At 43.7% G+C, this 23,241-nt stretch overlaps 1 protein-coding gene across 4 annotated transcripts in view; it reads right to left on the bottom strand.

The window, feature by feature from the left end:
• Positions 1 to 19,724, bottom strand: part of LOC147017583 (endophilin-A3-like) — a 70,536-nt gene extending 50,812 nt beyond the window's left edge. The window contains exon 1 of one of the 4 annotated variants that reach the window (XM_085847314.1): positions 19,596 to 19,724. Coding sequence is in view for 3 of the 4 variants with exons in the window: in XM_085847313.1 (XP_085703439.1) it covers positions 18,612 to 18,656 (45 nt within the window). In the remaining variant the exon portion in view is untranslated. Of the gene's footprint in view, positions 1 to 18,611; positions 19,076 to 19,595 lie in introns of those variants that run through there. The other 3 variants (XM_085847313.1, XM_085847311.1, XM_085847312.1) reach the window with 3 other exon arrangements.
• Positions 19,725 to 23,241: the final 3,517 nt, after the last annotated feature.

Consider the following 23,241-nt stretch of genomic DNA (forward strand, 5'->3'; position numbering starts at 1 on the left):
AACAGTTACTGATGACAATAAGAAATATATACATTTGGAATATCTGTTCAAAAACAAGTAGGATGATAGTGTGGAGATAACAGGAGATTGGATTGGCCATGAAAGCGGTAATTGTGCTTACGTACATTCAGAAAACTCAATCAGGAACAGGACAAAGTTGCAATCAATGAAATAGCTGATATTCCGAAGAGCAACCTCTGGAACAGATTGCTGCGTGCTGAAGGAAACAACAACTACTTGTACTACTACTACGACTACCACCACTTTAACATCCCCAGTTATTCCTACCTTCTTGTGGGGTCGGCCCGGGGAACATTTGCGACAAATCTTTCAACTGAAGGTTCAACTGAACCTTCAGTTCAACAATGACGTTCAACTGAAGGCGTCAGGAATTTGAAATTTCTTCAAGGTGCCCCCTATAAATCACCTACTCTTCTCGAAAAAAACAAACAAAAAAAAACCATGGGATCTTTAACGTCCCCAAAAGACCAGTACTGCCAGACAGGTCCTTGGCTTGCTTTGCCCTGCATGTAAAACACCAAGGTGACAGTTTATAGCTGGGATGAGATTCAAACCTGAGCTGGACATCTCATAGATGAGTATGCATACCTCCAAGCTTTGCCCCACCAGACCTTGATGAAGGAAAGAGAACAAAAAAAAAAAAAAGAATACAAAGCTTTAAGCTATGGTGCTACAGAAAGCTAGGAAGAGCAAAATGGGTCCAAAGAAGATAAATACAAATGGGTTTTTACAACAGATTAAGGGATGAGACTAGACTGTTGGAAATGGTAGATGGACTTAAACAAGATCCTTAAGACACGTTTCAAGAAGACAGGGTTTCCAAAAAGACATGCTTAAGGAAGCAGGACATGCCACAGTAGATAAACAGTGAAGAACACTGGTACAAATGCAAAAGAAACTCGAAAACATCTCAAAATGCAAAGCCGTTCCACATCCACTTTGCACTCAAACTAAACTTGATGAAAACAACAGGTAAAAAAAAAAAAATTCCTGTCAATTTTACTAATTAACACTCTCCATATTCTCATTATAAGGGTTTGTTGGAGAAAAGCTTTTTGGTGGAGGTTTGGAGGAGAAAAGTGCTAAAACATCAAGGCCCCATGAATACAGGGAAAGGACTGTGTCTTTCTCAGCAGGGAAAATGATCAAAAGTGCTCAGGGCTTCTTCGGTAAACGCAGAGAACACCAGGAAATCGCAGCAGTCACATAAATGTAGAGGACAGCACAACGGAATACACGTCAATTATTTGAAGTGTGCAATCACAGACGAGTTGAGTTATCTGACTTCCTTTCAAAGCTCTTGATCTATCTCAGGAGTACCGAATTGGAAACTGTTGACAATAATCCCTTTTTCAGTCTCTCTTGGATCTTCATGCTCAATATTCTTAAAATAGCCTGGGATTGCACCTCAGAGATCAGTCAGGTGACCAAAACCTAATGTATAAAATAAGGGAATTGTTTGCACATATGTATGTCTGAAAACCAGAGAAAACAAGACAACTTGTCAATAAAAAAACAAAAAAAACACAGCTGGGCCAATCTCCACTAAACTCTGCATATGTGCTGAGTTCTCAGGGGGAACAAGTCTTACTAGTCATGAGAATAAATTTCCACTCTTGAAAAGTTATTTCATATGCAGCTTGTGGATACTGGTTGCATCATTTCTGCAAGCATGGCTGTGCCACTGATGCAGTGCCCTGTTACCAGTAAGCTGGAACTCATTTTGCTGACCTCAGAAGGATGACAGGCTGAGTCAACCCACCTGGTGTTATTTCAATGAAAAAAAAACAAAAACAGGGGCTCAAAACTCATGACCTGAACATCTAAAGCCAGTCAGCTTAACCGCTAAACTAACACCAGGCTACTCTTGAAAAGTATTTGTAGTTTGAGATGAAAAACCAAAATGAGATGCATTCCCATTATCTGCAGAATCAAGAGACCATAACAATGGTGGGTATTTCAAACTTGTGATAAATTGTTTCACTTCCTTAAAGTGGAGGAGAATTCTAATGAGTCAGCATGCCCCTCAGTTCACCTGCTCACGAAAGCAATTCTTCATGACTACATCAACTAAAATTCCCAATGCCCGCAAAAATAATTTGGGTGCAACAAAGCATGTACCAACAGCAAAAGAAATACTCATGAAGGGTCATGTTGCATTTTCCACAACCAAACAGATGGCACAACTTAGTGACTTTACACAAAATAGATGAACCTAGACCAGTCCAAGCAACACCACCACACTGTAACAAACCATTAAAACATGTGGTTCAGATATCAAGTGTCCCAAATGAAAACACACACAAACAAGTTAAACACAGCCTGATTGTGTCACATAACAAGAGACAGCTCGGTTCCCCCCACAGAAATGCATTCCTCCTATCAGGTTGCTTAGTTTCAGGAGACAGAAATCTCAGTGACCATTGAACTTTTGTAGCAGTGAAAGAAAAAAAAAAAGAAAAAAAAAGTGGTGCCAGGCACAACAAATCCCGCCCATTTAAGGCATAAAGTTATTTTGTGGATCAAATTTTAATTTGATACATCCTGAACCTGAATGTTGATTATAAGGAATAGAATAAGGAATATTTTAGTCTTAGTTTGAAGTCAATTAAACCATTTTTGACGAAGTTATGAGCAAAAAACGATTTTGATCTTTTTGTGACCTTGACCTTGACTTTTGATCCAATTGGACCCAAAAGTTAATTGGGTCATCCAAGGTTCATTGCCCACCTGTGGATTAAATTTGATAGTGATTGCTAAAGCCGTTTTTCCGTAAAGTTGCGAACAGACAGACAGACAAACAAACCGGACGATTACAATATCCCGCTCCCTCCCTCCGGGGGGCGGGATAAAAAGTTTTGACTTCATTAGCAAAGGGGTCTTGAATTGAAACGGTATTCAACGGTCAAAATTTGGTGATGAAGTTCTTCTGCGCAAGTAATAAAACATTCAACGACGTGGGTTATTTTTGCTATTTGGCCGCAAGTCAGTCAATCACTACATGGTGAATGGCAAAGGTGAAGGAATATGCTGTTACCACTCGAGCAGAAGAATATATTATATTAGTGAAAGTGCCAAGCCTTTGAAGCACCAACATTCCATTTTTGTAAGTGCCAAGTCTTTGAAGTACCAGCATCCCATTTTGAAGACACGAATTGGAGGAACAAAGAAATTTTTTTTTTAACTCAAACGTGTTCACTGTCATGTTAAATAGATAAATAAATAATTGAATTAATAAAAAGTCCTTTAAAAGTACAACTTGCTGTTTGGAAGCAAAAAAGCAAGTCTTCTGTGACTTTTCAAATAAAACTAGATATACATACATACTAGCAGAGGTAACCGCACCTTGTGCGGAAGGAAGTTAGAGCTTATAAAAAGAGGGCCAGGTGGTTTGTACAATTCCAATTAATTCATCGTATATAATTTAGCAGACCAATACAATAGATACAATACTTATTTTGAATAACAGGCAAAAACAGGAAATAATACGAAACAATAGGGCAATACTACACAATAATGACGACTCCACTGAATAATAATACAGGTATCTCCAGAGTGTTCAGGAGCTCAACTAGATACTGCACTGGCTTCTTGTTATTAAAGTTAATAATTTAATTTGTTGAAAATTAAATGTTATTATTATAAGTAACCTGTATGTTTGTGTGGTGGCACGGCGTTTATGCCTGTGCATGTGCAGACTGGGAACCCTGTACGTTTGAAAATATTTTCTTGCACCTGCATTTGCCAAGAGGATTCCAAAGGTATGCAATGTGATGGGGATACTACCGATGGGGCTGATTCCTTCAATAGGCAGGCAGAAATTACTTTACATACATCTACATCTGCATACATACATACAAACATATACATACACATACACATACACATTAGGCTGACAGGATGGCCTAGAGGTATGCCCAATCACCTCTAAACCACCTTCCCTAGGTATGAATCATGACCCAGTTAAAACTTTCATCCATGTAAGGTGATTCATCAATGTGTCTGCCGTTCCTCCGATGGACGTTAGACTTGGCATCCAGTCTGCTGACATTAGTTGGTGAATGTTAAAGATCCCACTGTGTACTTCGCGAAGAGTAAGCCAGCTATCGCCAGCACCATGAACAAATTACTAATTCCTGCCCTAACTACCGCTGAGAGAGGGATGGCAAATCACCCAGGATGACCATTGCCAATACACTGCTTTGGCAGCACTGATACTGTATAACAGAGTATGTTACATCAGATCGGATATATATTGTCACAGGTTTGGCGGCCCAAGTTAATCCTCTGACCCAAATTGTGGTGACCGGCGGTTAAAACCGCCAGCCTGGAAGGTCGAGTGGTCTTTTCCTTATTGAGAGGCAGACACGTTGATCCTTGGAAATTTTAACGTGTGCGGGAGGGCAGGGCACAATGTGGGTGTGACGGAGGCACAGAAATGGATGCACAGGGGGGTTTATACTCAAACCCCACGACAAATACACGGATACAGCTTCTTAAAATGGACACATTTAATGAAAATAGTCAAATATTTACAAAGGACAATAATGAATGCAATAATTATAAATGCGTGAGGAAACTGAAACTCGAAGTCGAGGCGCCTCTACACACAGACTTAAATACAGACAAAGGGAAACAAAATAAAAGAAAACCCCTCCTTTACTGTGGTACTTAGCTTGGCCCAGAGATGGTCTTTGTGGAACTTGGAATCGAGACACTTCTATTTGCACGTGGAGAAGCAGGCAAAATGACACCAAATCGCTCCCTCGAAGCGGGACAAACGTACGTCAGGCAATTTGTGAGCAGGATTCAACACCAAGGCTCAGAGAACCCGTGCAGCTGCTGCGTGCGTCGATCGTCCTCACCGACCCCCTATTTGACATACACGGGGCTCGGGGTCCATTCCTCATGACCCAACCAAGAACCAAAGACCAGCGTCTTGCTTCACCACGTGAGCCATATCGCCTCAACACGAATACAAGAATTGTGCCACCTTCTTCATGTGTCGAAGGAAAGCCAGCCGTAAAGCCCTGTTCTTACAGGCCATCTCCGAGCTACGTTGTTTCTCGACCGCGTGCGTCCATCATTCTGCACTCAACCGTTCCCCCTCCGAACTCAATCCTGACTCACTGACGTTGCCAAAACCCCGTTTCCTCCTCCGGGTCGTGGCTTGCTCGCACGAAACCCGGAAAGGCGGGGCCTCTGCCCACTCGGCGAGCTTCTGACATCACGCCCATCAATCATCAGCCTCGGGGGCATGACTTCACCAGCCGTCATCCCTGGAGGCGGGGCTTCTGCCTGCTCAGCACGTTTGGCTCGCTTGTAAATGCAAAAACGTAGGAATAGGTCATAGGGGAGGAAATCACATACTGGGGGAACTTATTCTTACTCCCTAGCTAATTAACACCACACCACCCCCGTGTGGTGACACAACACTTAAGCTCACAGTCTCCATACTTAATTACATTGAGATGGCTCCGACATGTCCACGGACCAAACAACTCTGTTCAATCCTAACTTTCCGATTAAATTCCTCCATCTACCCCCACAACTGTAATAATACGCACGCACGCACACACACACGTCATCATAATCATCATCATATACCATGCTCTCCATTAGAGCGTCGGTTCTGCTGAAGCAGTTTCTTGCCTTGAGATTATGATCCTTCATGGGTCTTCCACCACTCCGATTCTCTTACAAGAGTAAAAGTCTTTTATCCTTCCCTCTCAATATGCATTCCTCATGCGTCCCTTGCATATCTCTATATTCCAGGATACAAGCCTCCACATTTAATTCAATGCCAGTACAATTCAAGAGTGCCATGGAATGGGGTTGGATACGAGAAAGATTAGACATTCCAAATGGCCTTTCCCTTTAACTCTCGTTCTTGCTGATGAAAACATTTACCAACTGCATAGATTGGTTTTGTAAACATGCAGCTTCACTCCAAAATTATCATATGAACAAGAGGGTGTCAGTCGTATTATTCTCATGTGTTGTGATCTCCTCACTAAGAAATTTAACAAGTGATCTACGCCTACTGAGAAGCAAACTGGACTAACCAAAAAAGATATGAACTCTGAAAAAAAGGGATTTCAAACTTCAGGCTCCCACTTAGAACTGCAATAAACAAGCATCAGTATTAGGCTCAAACTTTTTGTGAAAAACTTCCATTAACACTAAAGTTACACTGACCTTGAAAGATGACTTTCGTGCACTTATCTCAATTCGACCCTGGATGTGGGATTGACGGCTTACTTCTTGGGAGGTCATGTATACCTTTATGACAAAACCTAACTTGCAGTTCTGAACTAATGATGTACTGTAGATTGGCTTGGACTCTGTAACCAAACACCAACCAATTCCTTTTTCTTACCAGCATGCCAAACTGTCCATCATCTCACAGCTTTGAGCATCGAATAGACTGTTCAGATATTCATTGCATATCAATGCAGCCAAACAAAGTACTTGCAAAGGTCTGAGTTTGCAAAAGCAAAAACCAATTGCATAACTCTTTCATATCATTTGTATCAACATGGAAGTTTTTTGGGGTCCCCCCTCCCCCCACCCCCCAGTTTCATTAAAAAATAATAATTTGGGGTTAGTATTGTTCCTTTGTTTCCATAACATTTGCAGTCCTCTCTCAGACCCTTTCAAATGAGTTACGTAAGAATAGATCCTGTTCCCTCATCTCCAATTTTAGCAAAACTGCCTGATGATGTCATACCTGTTAACACTCAATGCAAATCACAATGCTTACGAGACCATTGCCAACACTTTTTAGAAAGCTGTCAACAGAGCTATTTGCTACATGTCAGGCCAGACATGATGGTGTGATCCAATCAGCAAGACAAATGGTGGCATCATACTGCAACTTTCAGTCTTTATGTTCTACAACTAAATAATAAATTTGAAATACAACAAAATATATATATATATATATATATATATATATATATATATATATATATAATTAATTGACGTCTCCCATGCTCCTCAAGCCAAAACTGCTGCATAAAGCAACTATGAGGGCCTACACAAGCTAAGCGTTATATATTATTATTTGTATAATCCTAGCCACCTGGGTTTAGTTGATGAGATGAGAACTAATTGGCTATTCCCTCCATTCACAGGTGAGAGATGTGGGTGGGTCTTTATATATATATATACACATATATATATATATATATATATATATACATACATATACATACACGAGGTCCGTCTAAAAAGTAACGGGACTGACGTCACAGAAATTTTATTCCAAAAAACATATTGAAATCGCAGCTTGTCCCCTTCAAAATAGTTTCCCTCCAGTCTGTCACACTTGTCCATCCTCTTCTTCCACGCTTCGATGCATTCCGGAAGGGTTCTTTCTGGAATCCATCAGAGCTCCATCGTCATGGCTCTTTTGATGGCCTCCACATCAGGAAATCGGGTCCCCTTGATCAACCCCTTGAACTTGGGGAATAGGAAAATATCACAAGGGGCCAAGTCTGATGAATACGGGGGTTGCTCCAGAGTTGGCACGTTCCTCTCCGCCAGAAACTGTCAGATACTCAGGGCACTGTGAGCAGGGGCGTTGTCATGGTGGAGCACCCAGGCGTTGTTCTCCCACAGATCCCTCCTATTGTCCCAGAGTGGTCTCAGGAGGCGCCGGAGGATCTCCTTGTCCACGTATTGATTCCCTGTTTGACCCTGTGGTAGAAACTCGAAGTGGACAATGCCCTTGATGTCAAAAAACGCGATGAGTATCACCTTGACCTGCGACTTCGACATCCTTGCTTTCTTTGGTATTGGTGATGCCGGACTTTTCCACTAACGACTCTGCCATTTGTTCTCGGGATCGTATTCGAATATCCACGATTCATCGCCAGTAATGACTCTCCCAAGCAGGTCTGGATCGCGCTCAAGGTGCTCGATAATGTCTTGACAGACAGTGACTCTTTGCTGTTTCTGGTGCTTGGACAACAGCTTGGGCACCATCTTTGCGCACTTCGAGATTTTCAGTGATGATGCTCCAGACAGTGTCCTTGTTGATCGAAAGTTCCTCGGCAATCATTCGCACCGTGAGTCGACGATCTGCGCGCACCATCTGCTTCACATGCTCGATGTTGTCCACCGTTCTGCCCTTTAAGGTCTTCCAGACCGTGGATCGTCTTCAACCTCCTCCCGTCCCTCTTTGAACCTCTTGTGCCATTCAAATGCACATGTACGCGACATCGTTTCTTCCCCCTAGACTTGCTGCAACATTGCCAAGGATTCGGAAGGTGTTTTGCCAAGCTTGGCAAGAAACTTCAGATTGGCTCTCTCTCTACTCACGACGACTCAGACGAGACAACGTGTAAAGCATGACCTGTAAAAAAAAATATCACACAATGAGCGCAGTCAACCATCACCAATCATATATATTGCTGGAATGTTGCGAAAGACTGTAACGTAACCCGTTTATTCAAGTTGTGTAAGTGGAGCACACAGCAGGCTCGGTCCCGTTACTTTTTAGAAGGATCTCGTGTATATATATATATATATATATACACATACACATACACATACACATACACATACACATACACATACACATACACATACACATACACATACACATACACATACACATACACATACACATACACATACACATACACATACACATACACATACACATACACATACACATACACATACACACACACACACACACACACACCAATAAGTAACATTAAAATGGTGATACAAATTTGAAAATGTAATGTGTGAGGTTGTAGACACGTTATATCGATGAGTAAGTCATGTTTTGCTTGTTTTAGATTTGGCAACATTGAGCCGATGATGTCAGAAGAGCAGTTCCAAGATGGTGGCTCCCTTAGCAGCATGCATGTGCCTTCTGGTTGAATGGTTTGCATTAGCAGGAACAATCATCTGGGTGGCAGATGGATGGTTGTTCTGTGCGGATTATGTGGTTTTACCGTGCGAGACATAATCCGTGGTGATGCTCACCATAACAGTCAGGAGATGCGTCTGATGTATGTACATATATATATATATATATATATATATATATATATATATATATACACATATATACACATATACATATATACATATATACATATATACATATATACATATATACATATATATATACATACATACATACATACAGTGGGACCCGCTTAATAGAATCACTTTGGGCCGGACAAATTTGATTCTAATAAGCGGGTGATTCTAATATCCGAGTTCACCAGAGTTGTGGAGTATCAAGCGGATCAAATGTCGAGTACACATACGGAGACAAATACTCAGCATTTAGTTTGATTTATATGACACTTGCTCAAAACAATGTAACTTACTACTGAAAATAAAACAATTACACGTACAGTACATATGTACTTTTCAAAGCAAAACAACATAGGTTTGTCGATGAGCCTACTCTGTAATGAAAAAATTGTCGATTGTTGCCTGCTTTAACGAGTCTGTGGCAATGGCGGTGACCCCCTTGTCAAGTTTGCGCAGGAAGGCCATGTCACTGAACCCATGTGATAGCAAACCAAGCCTGATCGTCTTAGCTGCAGACATCATTTCCTTGATGGTCGGGACAGAGATCTCCTCTTCCTCCTCTTCCTCCACTTTAGTGTCGGCGTCATAGTCTGCGTCAGTAGCAATTCCCATTTCGCGTTGGACTGCCGAAACGATGGCTTCGTCTGTGACATCATCGTCTGTGGTTTGGAGAGTGGCGTCCATGTTGACGAAGTCCTGCCATTGGTCGGGATCCATTTGAAGAGGGTTGGCTAACTCGTCGTCGTCATTGCTCTCGACCCTTTCGCCTTCGCTTGCCGCTCCAATGAAAATTCCTCCTTTGCGCCAGCAGTTCACTATGCCGGGAGTCTTCACATCATTCCATGCTGCGTCCGTAAACAGCATAGTGTCGAGGATCGTTATCTTTTCCGCCAAGTCACTCGCTGTCATTGCTCCATCCTCGTCAAGCTCAGTGAGCACTTTTCGTAGCATGGCACGGTGGTAATGAGCTTTTAATGAACGGATAATTCCCTGATCTAACGGTTGAAGAACAGAGGTTGTGTTCGGCGGGAGAAATGCCACAGTAATGTTCGACAGTTGAAGTGATTGGGGATGTGCCGGACAGTTGTCGATGAGAAGCAACGCTTTCTGGTCATGACGCCGAAGCTCACGATTCCACTCATCGAGCCATTCAGTGAAGAGGAAACCTGTCATCCATGCGGAGGAATTGGCTCTGTAGCGAACTGGAATTGTTTTGAGGCCTTTGAAACACCGTGGATTCTTGCTTTTACCAATACCGAAAGGAGGACGCTTAGCACCAGTCATCGAGCAGCAAAAAAGCACCGTGATTCTTTCCTTTGGCTTTTTCCCACCGCAGTGCTGATCTCCCTTGAAGAGGAACGTTCCGTCTGGTAAGGCCCGAAAATACAACCCGGTTTCGTCAGCATTCCAGATCTCATCAGCCGTGAAGCCTTCTACGAGATCCGGAAACACGTGGTCCAGCCATTGTTGTTTCCCTCCTACGTCAGCCACCGCTGCCTCTCCCTGAAGTTTCCTGTGGACGATTCCATGTCTTTTCTTGAACCGGTCAATCCAGCCGTTTGTCGCACTGAACTTCTTGTTGTTGAACTTTTCCGCGAACTGAGCCGCTTTCTCCCGCATCAGAGGTCCAGAAAGCGGTGCTTCCTTTTCTCTAGAAGTTTGAATCCACTTGACCATTGCTGATTCGACATCGGGTGCGTTGCCGCTTCGCTTGCGTTTCTGAGAAGAAGACGAATCCACTTGACCTTTCAGAATGGCCTCTCGATCTTTCAGAATCTTGCATAGGATCGGCTGGTTAATTTACAAATTGTCTGCAGCTTCTCGTTGGCTCATTCTGGGCAAAGCGTCATAGTCCCTCAGGATTTGTGCTTTATCAATGTTTGAACGATCCGTCCGCTTTCGTTTTCTGTCCATCGTGGAAATGACGACACGCCTAGTGCTTAGACTGCAGCTGTCAGCCGTCTGCCTATCTGTACAATGACTACCGAAATCACTGTAGTGGCATCGCGTTATTTTTAGCGTGACGTCAGCCGCCTGGTGGCAAAAGTTGGAACTGTGCGGCCAGTAGGCGCTGAACTGTCGAAGTGGATGGCCAGCAGCTGATTCTATTAAGCGGGTTTTTGATTCTAATAAACGGGAAAAATTGTGTACATTTAGATACAATGGAATCGGTCTCAACGATTTTGATTCTATAATACGGGTGATTCTATTAACCGTGATTCTATTAAGCGGGTCCCACTGTACATACATACAGTCATCGACTTACGACTGATCGACTTTACAACCACGACCGCGATATGTACTGTATTTCTGGCAGCGCGAGTGTTGCCCAACTGGGCGTATGACAGTTTCCGCCCCAGCACCCACCAGTGCTAGCGTGGTCTTGGTATAGCGCAATTTATCCGTATCCGTTTGTCTTTAAAATTTTACTTCAAACCCCCAAGATGTCTACCAAGAGGAAATTATCTTTGTCTACTCCTCAACCTGCCAAGAAGGAAAGAATTGATCTCGCCACGAATATGCAGGTGTTCAAACAGTACGAAGGAGGAAAGAAAGTGAATGCGATCGCACGTGATCTTAAGTTATCACACTCTACTGTGTCGACGATTTTGAAAGATAAAGAAAGGATTCGTGAAGCTATGAAAGGTTCTGCACCCATGCGATCGACAGTTACAACGACGCAACGGACCGGGCCCATATTTTTTTAATTTAGCATGTTTTGTAACTACTGTAAAATGTTTTCTATTTTTGTATGTTTTTGCAAATATTAAACCAATTGTACTGTAGTATGCAGTGTTTGACTTAAACCTGATGGACGTAAAAACGTTATCCAGTAACAATAAAAATGGTTTTTATAACCATGGTTATAAGAATAATGAACAAAGAAAATGTAAATAAAATATGACTTACAGATGATTATTACATCATTATAATATACATACTGTAATTTTTGCATAGGCCTATACACTATAAATATAGGTAAAAATAAAGGTTGGCCGACTTACGACCTAATCGACTTACGACTGGTCGGTCATAAGTCGAGGACTTACTGTATATATTATATATATATGTACGTACATACATACATACAGTAATGCTGAAGGGAAGAGTGAGCTAGATTTATTCAAAAGAGACACTTGGCTCAGTATTCACATCGAGCCATTTTTTAAAAACTTGACTGTAGTAATATATGCTAACAAATGACCCTCTTCAATCATCCAAGTCATTTCATTTCATTGAGACACAATTAATCTCAAAACTACAAGTTAAAAAGCAAACAATAAAATCAAGGTCAGCAAGTGGACTATATCTGCCTTAAAATGTTGCAGAACAAGACAAATTTTATACATCATCCTCCTGAAAACTCAGAAATGTCCTCATGGAAATAAAATCCTTGGAAGGCTCACAGTGAAAATCAAATCAAAAGAAAAAGTTACACGTTGCCAAAAAAGAATGGAAACTTGGCATCAGCGAAGTGGAAGCTGAATATTATTGAGGGAGAGGTTCCAACAAGAGAGGGAGAGCACAACAATTCTGGGTTGCATCATCTGCACCACACAAATCTGGACACCTAATATAACACCAACACGCAAGCAAAGAAACAAACAAACAAGATCCGTTTGCAGCCAAAGGACAAATTCTGCATCATTCATTTTGAAAGGAGAGAGCAGCATGAAACAGAAGTGATAGAGGGAAGGTAAAACCAGGGGATCATGATGTGTGTTCACACGATCCAACACAGATTATCGGCTGAGGTGACGGCGGTGGGAACAGATGTGAACTGAAAGTATAAAACATTGATAATCATAGTCCCCAATGGCAATGTCAAGATAACAACGATAAAAAAGGAATTACATGCATGTTATCAGATAATAAAATTGGATTGACAATTATTGCACAGATTATGGTGGCATCACTTATAAAATGGGAATTTAAAAATAAATATCATTCAACTCGTCACATCCTAGTTTAATGAACTTGTGTCAAGGGTCCCATTAGTGGTAATCTTATCAGAAGGAAAAAGATAAATTTCAGACAACATTACAGAAATTTAGACATCAAATATATTCACTTCTCTTTCACTGGATAAAGCCAGACCTGCAATATCAGGAAAATAAATAAAACTGAAAAATAAATCTGAAATATGGGGCTGCTGGTTGCAGCATTTCTGGAAGTGTGGCTGTGCTGCTGATCAGTGCCCCATTTCCAGTAAGCTGGTACTCATTTTGCTGACCTCGGAAGGATGACAGGCTGTCAACCCACCTGATGTTATTGACTGGAACTACAGAGGCCCAAACACAAGACCCTAAGATCTCAAGCCAGCCAACTTCACCGTTAAACCAACACCAGGCTTAACTTCATAAATAGCCACATGGGGGATTGACGGTTATTTCCCCAACAGGCAGGGTGAAAATGAGGGATGAGGGGGAAGGGGCCATGCCACCCCCCCCCCTTCGTGAAGTGGTACGGGCATGGGGAGCACAATTTAAGGTTAGCACATGGTCATGATGCCTCGTGGTGAGTTCGGTGTGGATCTGACCGTTTCTGAGAAGAATATTTTTGAATAAAATACCAATATTTGGGGCAAAACCTCCCTTTTACAGGTGGTGCATCGGGATGGAGAGCACAACCCATGAGACCTTGCTGTCCTGATGCATCGTACCAAATTTGATCCAAATCGGTCAGGTAGTTTATGAGGAGAAGATGTTTTAATGAAATGTTAACAGACAGACGGACGTACATCGGGACCCACTCTAAGAGCTTATTTCGAAGAAATAACCGAAAAATATTCTCTCATCTTCAAAATGTTACAGCTTGCTCGTTAAAAAAATATAACAGGTGTACAATTTAAATTGCAATCATTCTTCCCAAATTCCTTTCAAAAAATAAAACTAGAGTGAAGTCGATGGTGTGCCATTGCAAATCCCGACACTTCCCACTCAAAGCTAAGTTAAAAGATGGCAAAAAGTTCCACCAGGAATGACTCAATATCAAATTTTGAGTTTAAACCCAAAAACACAATTGCCTCTGGCGACTTCATCAGTGGAGGCATAAATTTTTTTTCTCGTTTTGATCCCCGTGACCCCAGGTCCCCCACCCCCTTGGGGCATGACCCGGGGTTCTGATCCCCATGACCCCAAGTGCCTCACCCTCTTGGGGCATGACCTGGGGTTCAAATCCAAGATCTCTGTACATATTTAATGCACACCCCAATCTTGATTGCACACGCAAAGTTTCATTTATAAATGCTTTAAAATGTGTCTGCAATTGCATTGATCGGTATTTGACCTTTTGACCCCACATCATGGCCTCAGAGGGCGGGGCCAAAAATGATACTGCTCTTTCACCTTCTTGCCACGTGGTGATCATAATGATCAAGTTTGGTGAATTTCTGCTCAAATGTTCCGGAGAAGATAACGTGACGGATGGACAGACGGACAGACAGGACAGATCGAGCCGATTACAATATAACCCCCATTTTTTTTTTTTTCAAAGAGCATAGGGATAATGAAATGTATGGGCAGCATGGACACAAGAGACAGCTGGAGAACTATTCATGGAACCTGTAGGAGGTGACAATGACAGCAAAATAATAGCAGACATTAACATGCAATGCAGATGTAGCTCTGAGTAAGCGTCAACATGCAATGCAAAGCATGCGGAATGTTATTCCGACTGCACAACATATCCCACTGAATACTGTAAACCACTCGAAGATGCAGCATGACTGTATGGTCAAACTAACAATCACATCACATTAATAAAGGGAGAGGGGGGGGTGGAGAAGCTTCATCACAATTGTGTAAACGTGTGACGAGAATGACAGGCCATTTTAAAGCCAATTATGGGTATTAAAGTGGTAAAAATGCCGGGAATTTAACTTTAGTCCCCTTTGAAGGTCACACAACAGACCTGGACGGTAAAAGTGTTACTTGTTGAATGTGAAGGTGTGCGTAAAAGGGGCTTGTTCTCGGCATGCCTGTGTCCCTGTGTGCGTCCGTCCGGGCGTGCGTCCAATGGGTGCTTCGAGTTAATTGAGAAGAGCTGCAGCATAAAACCGGCCTCGGCACAAAACCATAAAGGAGAGGGAGAGAGGGATGGGGGTGAGGGAGGGGAATAGAGGGAGAGAAAAGGAGAGGGGGGGGAGAAAGAGGAAGAAGGTGGGAAGAGAGAGAGGGAGAGGAGGGGAGAGAGAGAGGGAGAGGGGGAGGAGAGAGAGGGAGAGGAGGGAGAGAGAGAGAGGGAAAGGGGGAGGAGAGAGAGAGGGAAAGGGGGAGGAGAGAGAGAGGGAAAGGGGGAGGAGAGAGAGAGGGAAAGGGGGAGGAGAGAGAGGGAAAGGGGGAGGAGAGAGAGAGAGAGAGAGAGGGAGAGAGAGAGGAGGGAGAGAGAGAGGAGGGAGAGAGAGAGGAGGGAGAGAGAGGGAGAGGAGGGAGAGAGAGAGGGAAAGGGGGGAGGAGAGAGAGAGAGAGAGAGAGAGAGAGAGAGAGAGAGAGAGAGAGAGAGAGAGAGGAGGGAGAGAGAGGGAGGAGAGAGAGGGAGAGAGAGAGAGAGAGAGAGAGAGAGAGAGAGGAGGGAGAGAGAGGGAGAGGAGGGAGGAGAGAGAGAGAGAGGGAGAGGGGGATGGAGAGAGAGGTAGAGGGGGGATGGAGAGAGAGGGGAGAGGGGGGATGGAGAGAGAGGGGGAGAGGGGGATGGAGAGAGAGAGGAGAGGGGGGATGGAGAGAGAGGGGAGAGGGGGAGAGGGGGAAGAGAGAGAGAGAGGAGAGAGGAGAGAGGGGAGAGGGGAGAGGAATGTTAAGCCAGGTGTCGAGACTTAGCATTATTTGGTGGACGTTAAAGATTCCAAGGTGCCCTTCACAAGGAGGAGGTGAATTATCACAGGCACCCTGAACAAGTTAAAAATTCCTGCTGAAACCTACAGAGGGCAATGACCTGAACGCCTGACAAAGTTAACCAAGTACTCACAGCTAGCCGACGTAACACCGTCTTGGCTGTGGTTGTTGTTGGCTGTGTGTTCATTGTGTTCTATCATTACTTGGGGAAATTTTTTTTTTGCCAAGTCTGTTGGTCTGTAGCATTTGTCAGTCCGTCAGTCCGTCAGTCCGTTTGTCTGTTGGTCGCACGATATTTGGCCACCGTTTTCAAGCAATCGTTCTGCATTTTTCTTGGTGTGTGTGTGTGACCGGCCAAGGACAGCAACGCTTAATTTTGGTGAAGATCCGAATCCGGATCTGGATTTGAGAATTTTTTAAGTGATTCTTCACCATTGAGAGAAAGGGCCAAAAATGATATCCAGCAAAATATCTCAAAAGGTTATGGATGGATTCACACGAAACTTGGTGGACAGGTTGGGAGTGCTACGAGGAAGAATTGATTCATTTTGATGAAGATCCAAATCCAGATGTGGATACGAGAATTATTTAATTTTTCACTGATTCTTCACCATTGAGAGAAAGGGCTAAAAACTATGGATCACATGAGATCTCAAAAAGTTGTGGACGAGTTATGACAAAACGAGGTGTAAAAGTTGATTAGGTGACAACAATAACAAGCCGATTACATTTTGGATGAGGTCCAGATTCAGTTCCGACCGATCAGTGGGATCCAAAATGTAAACTACTCAGCCTGGAGGAGGTACGCGCTCTACTGAGTGCCATTCCGTTTCACCAAGTGTCACTCCATGAGTGATTTTTCAGATATTTATCCCCATGATTTTTGAAAAAAAAAACAGGAGCTGGGGGTATTGTAATCAGTTCTGTCAGTCGGTCCGTCCGTCACGTTATCGCCTCCAAAACGGCTGTGCAGAGATTCACCAAACTTGGTAGTTATGATCACCACATGGCACAAAGGTACAAGAGCATTATAATTTTGGTCCTGCCCCATGGGGTGTGGTTAAAATGCAATTATAGGCACATTGTTTATGAAATTTTGTATATGCAATCAACATTAGGGGTTGCATGAAATATGTAACAATTTATTTTGGATTTGACCCACAGTTCACGCCCCGGGGGGGGGGGGGAGGGTGTAGGGACTTGGGGTCACAGGGGTCAAAACAACGGGGAAAAATTTTTTAACCTCAATTTGATATTGGGTCATTCCTGGTGGAACGTTTTGCAATCTTTCAACTTTGCTTTATCTGGGAAGTGTGGGGATTTGCGATGGCGCACCATCAACTTCACTCTCGTTTATTGCTTCGAGAAGTATTAGTATACATAATTTTGTGTGTTCCCTTCATGTCCATCAAGGTTTATTCAAAAGCATTCCTGGGGTCGTACCTTTGGAAATGCTAAGTTAAACTTCAAGGTCCTGCTTCTTTCTCTTCCAAACAGGGAAGGCACTTTTATGATTAAACGGACACAAATATCCATCCCAAGTAAATTGACAATCACCTTTCCAACAGTACTGATTATTTTATACGACTACCGCAGGTACCCTTTCAACCAAAGTGTGATGGAGACAGACCTTCAGACGGACAGGGACGCGGACGAGGACGCACGCGTCTCCTTTTAGTGGTGGTTGTCGTATGGCAGCTTAGCTGCCGGGGTAGCTATCATTTCTTGAAGCGCGACCGTGTCGCTGATGCAGTGCCCCTCTACCAGTACACACACTGGAACTGGTAGTCATTTCGCCGACCTCAGAAGGATGACAGGCTGAGACAACCCCCTGGTGTCTCCTTTTAGTGATAAATGTTCATTCTCGTGAGATTTGGGGTTATATTTATCAGCACATCCCTCTCGTCAGTGGAATTGGGTTTAACGAACACTTTGTGGTGTGCTAAACAATTCTGTAAACCGGGAGGACACAAACTCATGGCCATAAAAGTACACGAGTTTACATCACACAAAGTACCAGGACATAACTCCCACCCAAATGTTCAATTAGGACTTTTGGGACACGTCTTCATGGTCTTGGGGGGGGGTGGGGGGGGGGAAGGAACAAGATTTCAGTCTCTCCCCTGCTTCTGCCATACATCAGATACATGCATTGGCCCTTTGCTCTGCATGAAGTCTTCCCATCACCTCTCTTCTCTCCCCTATCCTCCCACAAATTGATCCTGCCCCCCCCCCTAATCCTCCCTTCACGTCTGTTCCTGGTCCCACCCCTCACGACCCTCTGTGGGTACACAATAAACAGATAGTCCTTTCTTTGCACCTCTTGGTTACAGCAATCATGTGGTTTAAGACAAGTCGAACAGGGTGTCCAGACTGGCACTTAAACCTAAACGAGGGACGGTGGCACAAGTACAGAAAAATGACAGAGCAGACAGGGGCAAGCTGCCCGGACAAGGAGACACGGACAAGGACAAATAAAGGCTGTCGTGACAGGGAGACGTGGACATCGAGTCATGGAGCAAGCAGGCCGCCGGGACGGGGACGGGGACGGGGAGGCAAAGCGCGACAGTCTGAATGGATTCGGACACGATGCCACAAGACGAGGCGGCGGACGGTGTGGACGGAGACACGACCAAAGGCATTCACGTGTCGAAGTGAAACAGTTTTGTATCGAACGTGCCGAGACCGACTCACCTGACTCGCCTTGTGGAACTGCTTTTTCAGCCCAGCGACAGACATGGTGCAAGCGCTGCGCCGAGTCGGCTCAAAGGCCGAGAAAGTGCTGGAGAGGAGGAGCTGCGGGGAAGGATGACGAGTGGAAGCAAGGAGGGAGAGGGAGAGACAGAGACAGAGACAGAGACAGAGACAAGATAGCGGAAACGGATCTGGGAAAGGTTATAAGAACGGGGCGAATGGGGGACGAATTCGCCAAAACCAAAGGGTGAAGATGGATGTGGATATAAATGAGGTAAGGGTGTCGCGAGAGAGAGTAATGGACGCGGAGAAAATAATGTAAAGATGGTAATATGGATGTGGGGGATGAAAGGGGGGTCGGTTTAGTTGGGAGACTTGTCTGGAATGAGAGCAGAGAGATGGATGGCTGCTGGATGGAGTGAGGGGTTGGAATTAAGGGACTGGTGATGATGTTGCTGTGGGGGGAAAGTGGGAGGAGTTTGACGATGGGGTGGGAGTGGGGAGGGGAGGGGGGGGGGTCGGAATGCACCACAGCAGCCTCCTCAGCACGAGCAAGTAAAACTCCCCGATCGAACGACTTTGGCGTCGTTCTCATTTTAACAGCTATTTTCTCTCATCCGCTCGAGTTGTACGTCAATCAGATCCTGGGAACGTGTACTTATAATCAAGTGAAGCACAGTGCTTCGTTCAGAAAACGGCCGAGGAATCGAGCAAATCTGCAAACCATTTGTATCAACCACCTATCGTTACGCATACACCGCCCCGGATTCTGCCAACACATTTCCGACTTCTGTTGCCTCTTGGTTGAGGGTAACGGTCGCACGAATGATTCAAAAAATAAACAAATGTAAAAAAAAAATTTTTTTAAAGTACAATCAATCCCATTAATAATAATTACAATAAAATGGTACGTTGTGTTCGATTAAGCGAGCTGGTCCTTTTAATATCATATAACATTATTATACTTGATAGCGCTTCTACTACCTGAGAAATCTTCAATTCGACGACTTGAGAATCGTTCTGTTTCGCCAAAGTCACAATGTACGTGACAGTAATAAGCAGGTGGGGCTCATGTGGCTGAAGAGTCTGTCCACAGTCTACACGACAGTCTTCACCATTCACTAACAGCTGTTGTTGCTCATAAAACGGTTCTCAAGAGTGCGGGTTTTGGAACAGGTGGATGAGGGGGTGTTGGGGGTAGAGAGGGTGTGTAGGAGGGTAAGGAGTATAACGAGTGGAAGGGTGTGCGGTTGTAAATGGAGGAGGGAGAGTCTCCGTCAACATGGCGTATAATATTGTGAGAGGAAATCTTCGTTCGTTCGTGTGCAGCAGCACAAGGCCGTGGGGGTGGCGTTGTCTGAGGGTGTGGGTGATGTGCCGTTGATGCAATACCCTCTGCTGGTTAGAGCAGGAATTTGTAATTTGTTTATGATGCCGGTGATAGCTCGCCTAATCTTAAGGCCCAGTCACACCTTGACGTTTTAGCCAGCAATGGCAACGTATCAAAATGTATGTAAAACGCTGGCATACGTTGAACTTTTGATGTTTTTTTTTTTTTAAGATTCGGACGTATTCATGACGAGTTGGTCGTATGCATAACATATTAGTAACGGACACAGAACGTTTCGTTGTCTTGTAGATAGCTTATACCAACGAATGCTTAGCCTGTTGTCGACGTTCACAACCTATGCCCAACGATAGTCTAACTTATGCATAGCGCGCTGCACGTATCGCCGACGATGACGTGACGTAGCCTATTAAAAACCTGCCGCTCAACGATTTAATTCATAACCGCCGGAAAAATGGAAGTGTCAACATCGCAGTCACACCTTGGCGATCTTGCCAGCGTATGCTAACCTCTGAAAAATGCGTCTAAAACGCTGGCGCACGTCGAATACGGTATGGGTAAGTTTGGTATGCGTGAATAGAACGCTAAAGTACGCTATCATACGTCGTATTAAGTGGAGTACGTCTTGTAATTTTAAACGTGTTAAACATTTTACGACGTACTTGCCGTATTATACACGTTCCACATGCGATGGGAATAACTTGTATGCACGATATGCGAACGTTGGCACACTTCGACAAAAGTTACTTGTAAGGTACTCACAAGTCGAAACACGTTAAGGTAATGGTTAGTGTCAGTGTTCCAGACTCCCTGTTTTTTTTTTGTTTTTTTGTTTTTTTTCTTCAAAATGACGGTGAAGTTGACACTTCGATTTCTAGTGCGGTTATGATTTAAATCGTTCAGCGGCAGCCTTTTAATTATATTATATTATAACCGCACTAGAAATCGAAGTGTCAACATCACCGTCATACCGGAAAAAAAAAACAGGGAGTCTGGAACACTGACGCTAACAATTACCTTAACGTGTTTCGACTCATGAGTACCTTACAAGTAACGTGTGTCGACGTGTGTCAACGATCGCATAACGTGGCTACAACTTATGGCCAGCGTTATGTGGAACGTGTGAGTCATAAGCTGGCATAAGTCTTAAAATTTCAAGCATGGAAAATTTGAGGACAACTGAAAAGTACAAGTTTAAAGCCAGCGTACTACGACGTATGGCAGTGTTTTTCAGCGTGTTCTCAATGTTATCAAAACTTACCCATAACGTATTCGACGTGTACCAGCGTTTTATACAAATTATCCAAAAATCGGCGTAAGCTGGCTAAAACGTCAAGGTGTGACTGGGCCTTTAGAGAGGGACATCGTGAGATCTTGAATGTCCAACAACGTATACCAGCAGACAGGACGGCACACACACACGCACACACACACACCTGTGACACACCCTGACGATGGTTTATAGCTGGGTCGGGATTCAAACCCAGGCTAGACAGCCTAGAGGCGAGCGTGTGTACCTCTAGGTTAGGGTGTGCCTACCTACTAGACTCTAAGCCATCCTGTGAGCAAGAGTGAGTCATGATCCCTTTGATAAATGGTTAAAATACACCCCTAATCAAAGGTGTGGCCGATTTTGATGCTTCTGGCTGATCCATGATGTGACTGACTCCTGTGGGCAACCCAAGTCCAATCCCATGTGCCATGTATTTGTCCATTGTTTCAAAATATCCTTTGCAGTTCCCATAAAATACTAATATACCTGTATTTGCTTGACTCTGGTTTATGAATAAGTTCCGCTATGAGGCTTAGAGATGTGCAATGCATCAGGTACGTTTTCTTTTACATATACAGTATCCAAGGAAATACATGGACATTCAACACAGGACATCAGGCTCATCATGACCAAGTGTCGCTGCAGATGGGGATGGGCCAAGCATCTGCCTTGGGGGACGGCCAGATGGAGGCCCCTGGAGTACCGGCGGAAAGTGGACGCAGCGACATGCTGCTCCGGCACATGCTCCCATACCTGACCTGACCTGTTGCTGGCATTATCCATGTACCCCTTTATCCCCAATGCCTCGAGGTACTGTTCCTATCAAATTCCAATTTTAACTATCTTCACCATTTCTGATGTCACTAGCCCACTACCTTTCCAGGAAGACCATTCCATGTGGGTCACTCTTCTCCAAGTGAAAGACATCGCCTTAATATCATCACAAATCTCTTCTTCACTCTCAAGCGATGACCCCTGCCCCTCTTGCTGAAAAACTTTTCCACACTTATTCTGTCAATACTCTTCATTATCTGAAACATCGACATCACATCCCCTGGTAATCACCTCCTCACGAATGTATGAAGGTTTGTCTCCTTTAGCCGCTCCTCGTAGCTGAGTCAAGCTCGTCTTAACACAATTATATTGTATTAATATAATTGTATTAATTTATCAATCTCTCCATGAATACAACCTCAAACAAAAAGGGCATTTGGTAGAGCGCATACCACCGCCACGTAATGCCTGATCCACGAGAACATATCAGGCCCAATGCATTTTTGAAATATCATGCTATGCAGTACTTACTATATCTTTTGGCCCTATCTCTCAATGGTGAAGAATCACTTTAAAAATCTATTAGCCGGATCCGGATGCGTATATTAGATTTTTTATTTCAATTTAAAATCCAATCTGGCCACCAGACCACGTGACCAATGGCGTCATTTAATTATTTACTCACATCGGGTCGCAGATCAGATATATGAAGTTTCAGATTTTTCGGATTAGGATTTCAGTTCAATCAATTGTGGCTGGAATACCACTTCACTGATGACGCCATCGTTATCCCCCTGTATACCCCATGGGGAGTTGACATATGCCAAGTTTCCATTTTTTTCCTTGAGTGATTTTGGAGAAAAAGATGTCCAATTTTTTTTTTCTTGAATCCAATATGGCTGTCATACCAAGTGACCTCTGGCATCAGAGTTAGCAATGAAATATTCTCCATGGGGAGTCCCTCCTATGTTTAGTTTTGCATCGTCGAAGAAGCGGTTTCAGAGAAAACAATTTTTAAAGTGAAACGATATAGATGCGGACACACACAGACACACGTGCAGACACACAGTATTGCAATAGTCTCACATCCCCTTCAGGGCGAGACTATCATAACTACCTAAAGCTACCCAGCACCATGCTGTCTGCTTACCACCCCACCCCTTCCCCTCTCCACCTCCACCTTCTTAACCCCTTCTCCTCCATATATATTGCCACCCCAGATCCTTCTCCTGTGC

This window comes from Eptatretus burgeri, chromosome 11 (assembly GCF_056783735.1).
Source record: "Eptatretus burgeri isolate ZD-2024b chromosome 11, Ebu_testis_v1, whole genome shotgun sequence".
Taxonomy (NCBI): Eukaryota; Metazoa; Chordata; class Myxini; order Myxiniformes; family Myxinidae; genus Eptatretus; species Eptatretus burgeri.